This window comes from Haliotis asinina, chromosome 14 (assembly GCF_037392515.1).
Source record: "Haliotis asinina isolate JCU_RB_2024 chromosome 14, JCU_Hal_asi_v2, whole genome shotgun sequence".
NCBI lineage: Eukaryota > Metazoa > Mollusca > Gastropoda > Lepetellida > Haliotidae > Haliotis > Haliotis asinina.
In genome coordinates this window covers 832,167-838,389 of record NC_090293.1, presented here as the reverse complement: position 1 = coordinate 838,389, position 6,223 = coordinate 832,167, and the positions used below count along the sequence as shown (strand labels likewise).

Genomic DNA, 6,223 nt, shown 5'->3' with positions numbered 1-6,223 from the left:
GTCAGGTGCTTGATGTCAGGTGTTTGGAGTCAGGTGCTTGGTGTCAGGTGCTTGATGTCAGGTGCTTGGTGTCAGGTGCTTGATGTCAGGTGCTTGGTGTCAGGTGCTTGATGTCAGGTGCTTGGTGTCAGGTGCTTGATGTCAGGTGCTTGATGTCAGGTGCTTGATGTCAGGTGCTTGGTGTCAGGTGCATGATGTCAGGTGCATGATGTCAAGTGCTTGGTGTCAGGTGCTTGCCCATCACCCTATCACCCCACCCCCTCCCACGAACACGTTTACTACGACCCTTCCACACTCTGTTAGTGCATACAGAATCAAAAGTAATTGAATATTTATTTAATCATTTGTATGAAGGAAACAAGCAAGATTAATATACGCTCCACAAAATTCAGATCTATGTCCTTTTCCTAACGTCCCGTTGAACAGCTGTTGACCCCAAGGTCTGTATTGGTTTACGAAATAATTTGTAATCCAAACCTTCCCCTTAACGGAAGGTAACAGAATATACAGAACTATGGAAATCTGTTCAGCCCCATCTGAATCCAGCCATGTAGATGCTGCTGGTGGCGTCTATCGCCTCCTTCTGGTACTCCCAGCAGCAGGTCTGATGGTCAGCTTGTAGGAGAGGTCGAGGTACTGTTCCGGACAGCAATCGTAGACCATGACGTTGCGCTTAGCAGTGACGTTAACGATGTCGAAGTCGTAGCTTGGGACATATTCACTCAGGTCAACCGTATGCTCCCCCTGGAAATCCAGATCGAGTTCGTTTCCGTTGTGAACCCATGACCCGAACTTAAGGGTGCATGTGCTCGGCTCATTTCCCGGGAGGACGACACATTGCGATCTGATAGTGGCTGGCCGGATAAGAAACACAGTTCCGTCACTATAGACCAACGCCTGGACTGTGGCAGCACGGATACCAGACGCTCTGTGGAGAGATAACTCCAGTTTAGTGGTAGGTTGGGACAGAGGTACTATGTTGGAACCTGTTTTGAGTTTACCAACTATTGTGCTGGGATATTGCTGAAGTCGCGCCCACGCCATACTCACGTAAGAGACCATGACTTCAGTTATCAGTTCCCATGAGTGAGTGAGTGAGTGAGTTTTGACGCGCTGGTCGCAAATCTATCCACCTTACATCGTAAACAGTGTTTGCCCATAACCCTGAACTGCAGGCCCCAGAACCCTACGAAGTCCTGATCAGAATGGGTAGGGCCCATATTTTAATACTACAGTTATTGTTGGTGAAAAAGCTGCCGGCCACAAGGACCTGCACAAAACAAAAGCTGTGGGTCCGAGTGGTTCGCAGTCGGCTTGGAGCCTAAGGTCCAGCGTTATTTCGGACGCCGATTGTAAGTCACACATCTATGCGGTGGAAAGAGCAATTTCTGACAACGTGTTGGGTGTTTGGATGAAATCTTTCTTAAATTAGGGCACACGTGGACCATAAAAGAAGCCATTCTGATCTGACCCTCCGTGTACTTCTGGAGTCGCGTTAAAAATCGCACACGTTCACCACATGGGGGAATAAATAAGTCAAGATGGCGACTTAGCTTCACTATAACGCTACTACTAAACGTACCCGTTAAACAGCATTATGTCAGGGATCCACACCTTGCCTGATGGGACGGCTATTTTCTGAATGTTGTCGTGTGTGGCGGGGTCCCAGGACAGTCGCCTGTCTTGCCACGACAGCGTTAACCACACCTCCGTCTTAAGCATCTGTAGGGAGACGCTCTGGAAGCAACATACAATGTGTTTAGAGCATGACAACATAAACTGTAAACCAGTAAGACCTTTCTACGGCGAAGACTGAAAGGGGCATGGTGTGTTTCTTGAAACTGAACCAGTGGGGACGCCATACTTCCTGTAAGAGTTCATATAAGTAGTTTCAATCACCATTAGTATAACTAATGATAACTCATAACAGGCATAATTAAATTTTAAGGGTTATCTTCGAGAGTTCTTTCCACGCGCTGCTAAATACCAAAGACGAAATTTGCCGTGCTCGGTACAAGTGTTACATGCTATGTGGTGGTTGTGTGAGGACATCGAGTGAGTGAGTGAGAGTTTGGTTTTACGCCGCTTTTAGCAATATTCCAGCGATATCACGGAGGGGACACCAGAAAATGGGCCTCACACATTGTACCCATATGGGGAATCGAACCCGGGTCTTCGGCGTGATGAGCGAACGCTTTAACCATTAGACTACCCCACCGCCCCGTGAGGACATCGACGTTCATTATCACATGTTTAGATTCAACTGTTGCCGTGTCTCTGTCAGGTGTAGGTATTACACGATGACTTCCATGAAGTCAATTTAGGACAACCTTGTTGGTGCTTAACTGGTACCGGTACTACCATGCGTTAACGCGTTCACATATAACCACACTCACCAGGTCGTGAATCTGTATGAGGTTCAAGCCGAACTTGACGTTGACGGTGGAGTTGAGAGAGGTGGCTGGCATGACGTCCCTGGCATATCCCCTCATCATCTTTCGGAACAGACCGTCGTACAACTGGGCATATGCTGAAGTGGACAACGGCGGAAACGTTGACGGGTAGGTTGCACGATATGTGACGTGTGAACGATCAGCAGGTTGGTACACCTATTCTATAGAGGCAGCTGTAGCAGGTGAGCTCTCTTTGATGTTAAGACTCAAGGACACAAAGTCCAGGGTTTGCCCTCGGTAAGCGTTGTAGAACGCCTTAGCAACATCGCACGGGCCGCAAGTATCTTCTTGGCAAGATAAAACATTACACTTAAACATCTATAATGATTTGTCAAATCCTGGCGTACAGAAACCTCAGCCGTTCCGTCGACCCAACTGACAGTAACTGTTAAAATACAACGATAATGTTGCTTCTGATGAATGGTAAGTTATCTCTACCTATACACATATAGACAACTATTCCCTGGCGTAAGCAAGCAGTCACTACCTATAAACAGTTAGACAAGTAATCAGTGCCATTCAACATATATACAGGTAATCACAGCCTCTCACCGTATGTACAAGTAACTACTGCCTCTCAACATATATACAAGTAACTACTGCCTCTCGCCGTGTAGTCAAGTGACCACCGGTAAGTAGAAGACAGGATGTGCAACGTTTCATGAGGTTTAAGAATACACCGTTAACATATAAATTGTGAGTGAGTGAGTGAGTGAATATGTAACGTCACATCGGCATTGTTTCAATCATATCGTGAGGGGGTTTATATGGTATTTGTCATTGCCCGATGCACGTATAGAGATGAACCCAGGTCTTATGTCTGCAGGACGAACATATATATCATCAACGAGTGTACACAGCCTCCCAACTGTGGCTTGACAGGTGCAGGAGCGGGTGCGCGAGTGGCTGCAGTTCTATAGCAGTTTGTTATCACCAGTCTCATCTGGGATAGGCATAGCAGAAATGGCTTCAAGAGCTGGGAATCGAAAACACAAATTAGCGTGACGAGCTAAAGCTTTAGCAACGTGGCTACCCAACCGCCCCTGAGAAATACGAAAAACAAGAGGAAAGCCTGCGTTTTAACTAAGACAGCGGTATGGAACATGGACTCACCCCCAAAGAAGCAGACCGCCAGACAGAGGTGAAGACACGCCACCTTCATATTGCAGATTGTAGATCCTGTGTGGAAGACTTGTCGCTCACCGTGGGCTCTGGGATCTATATAGCGCCGCGGTCTGTGGGACTCCGTGCGCACCCGGGGGTGAGGAAGTGACCAATCTGTCGTTAAGTGGGTCAAGAAGGCTACTTTCAACTGCTACCATTGTCTTGCAGCAGAAGGTGTCAGATGACTGGTTTATACCGGAGTTCGGTATGGTAGCTGATAAGGACCATCACTTTCTCGCCTTAAAATTCGAGAAAGCGATAACACGAAACGAGGAAGCGATGCCTATAAAGCGATATTTGCCACGACCTCGCCCTCTCTTGCCCACTTTTGACTTTTAATCCCAAAAGGAGCCTCTCACGCCATTTGTTTTTGTTTTAGTCGAATAGAAAAAAAATACACAAGCTTTCAAAATTCTATGGCACGTTTAACTTAAGTCAGTATAATGTGTCTAAGTGGGGTATACATATTTCACTGCGGCATGGTATGTCAGTGGACTAGCACTATTAACCAATTCAAGTCGGGGCTAGTACAAGCACCCACGTATGCACGCCACCATATGAGCGTAATGAGCGTAATGTATTAGTTTCCGTTCCCCATTTGTAATTCTCCCACCTATACCCAGACAGCGAGAACTGATAATTAAATAGAGAATTGTCTACATACGGGTCTTTCATGGTATTTTAGTTGACAGACAAGGGATAACTTGGGATGTGCACAATCTGTTACTGTTATCCATAAAGTTGTAAGCTTCATTACTGACTCACCAACTTCTAGAATGGCTACAGACCATTCTTAGTCAATATGCATGACCTCGAGATCAAATCGAAAGCGAGGCTAAAATAGGTTGACCCAATGTTGAAAATGGCGACCTCGACAAAAGAAATATTACTGCTGTGAGCCTTTGTGTCGGACTGACGCCCGTAAGATTTTACGGTATCTTTTCACCATATTTCCAAGATCATATGAAAGCAGTGGTTGACGAAAATACAGAAAGATCCTAGAAAATTATACATAGTAAGTACATAAGAATTAAGGCATAGTCCAGATCTGTCGTGACATGTACAAACTGTTCACTGTATAAAGTTTTAATTATGGGCACATGTACAATGTGAATCTCCCTCCCTCCCCCTCTCTTTGTGCTGTTTCATCAATAACTGATGAACAAGAAATTATTTCACCCGGTTTGAAAAGAGAACTGGTTAGGAATCTGAAAAATTCAGAGTTTATGATAATGTTTGAGGGGAGGAAACCTGTGAGAAATAATGAACTGATCCAGCCATTGTTGCCATTCATGTTATCATGTCAGATTTATGCATTTAAATTTATCAATATAAATACTACCCAAATATTTGCGGTTTGCAATTTGCATCCTGTGAAAATTGCATTGTTAATTCATAAGAATTACAGTTTGAAGGTATTGTGACTGTGTCTATTCGTTGGTTTCACATTGATTTCAGACTCGCTGTGCGCATGGGCAGAACGTGTAAAAATATCTCCTGGCTAAGTTCCGCTTTGGTCGTAGGTTTACCGATAGTGTAAATACACTCAAAACGTAATGATTAAATAATAATTATATAGTGACAACTGTTCATAGCTGACTAAATATATCGATTTGCATATGCTTTTCAGTTATTGTGTGTTTTGTTAGTTGTGAGAAGGGGATGTGCGGGAAGAACGCATCTGAACGGTGGTGTTGAGATGTGTTTATACAAGAACTTATTGACATAAATTAGGCTATTTATTTCACTACTCCTGGTCTTTGGTGCATACAAGTATAAGAATAAGCTGTGATAGACATAAAACTATGTATTTGGTTTGATTTTTCGTTTTCTTTAGAGTGAGATAACACTATCGGTAAAAGTACGACCAATGCGGAAGTTAGCCAGTAGATATTTTTACACGCTCTGCGCATGCGCACAGCGAATCTTAGATTAATGTGAAACCAACGAATTGTTGTTAAACTTTCAAGACACCATTCCAAAATAAATTTGAATTAACTGACCCCAGGTGTTCGTTATTTATTTGTGTTACTTGTTTGCTGTAGTATGAATCCTGATATGTTAATCCAGTGATACTCTTCATACTCTATATAGGCTCCCTGGTTAACCTGATAATATGTTCTCCTGAAAACGGTTTTCAGTTACAGTGGTACAGAATAATTACACCAGATCTACAATAAATTAAGTTCATTCGGGTGAAATAATTATTCACCTCCAATTCTGTCAAGAAAGAACTTGAAAAAATCATCTTCTTTTGTCTTGCACTCATGTTGATTGAAATAAATATTTTCTCAATGATGATGTGGCGATTTGTTTCCCCAGCTACTGTAACATGTATGAAGTAATATGAGTTATGACATGCGCATATCGCTATCACTAGATGGTACAGCTGATAATAAACACGTGAATAAATACCGTGTATCTATAGAACAGATTCGATAGGACAAAACAATTTAAGTAGAAAAAATACCAAACAAATAATTTTATCGCATGAATAAATGGTTTGGTCCAGATCCTTTCAAGGACAGCTATCTTGATCTACATAATATTAATTCTATTCTCGATTACCCAGCTCTAGAAATAACAATACCACTCCCATGCGGAAG

The 6,223-nt window shown here is 43.3% G+C and overlaps 1 protein-coding gene across 1 annotated transcript; it reads right to left on the bottom strand.

Annotated features, from left to right (window-relative positions):
* Nucleotides 1–316: 316 nt before the first annotated feature.
* Nucleotides 317–3,781, bottom strand: LOC137261359 (neuronal acetylcholine receptor subunit alpha-2-like). The gene is made up of 4 exons (XM_067799100.1): nucleotides 3,567–3,781; nucleotides 2,397–2,530; nucleotides 1,583–1,737; nucleotides 317–928 (listed from the first exon to the last, which is right to left on the bottom strand). Exons 1-4 carry the CDS (start codon nucleotides 3,613–3,615, stop codon nucleotides 571–573), a joined length of 696 nt encoding a protein of 231 aa, XP_067655201.1. The 5' UTR covers nucleotides 3,616–3,781; the 3' UTR covers nucleotides 317–570.
* Between the last annotated feature and the right edge of the window lie 2,442 nt (nucleotides 3,782–6,223).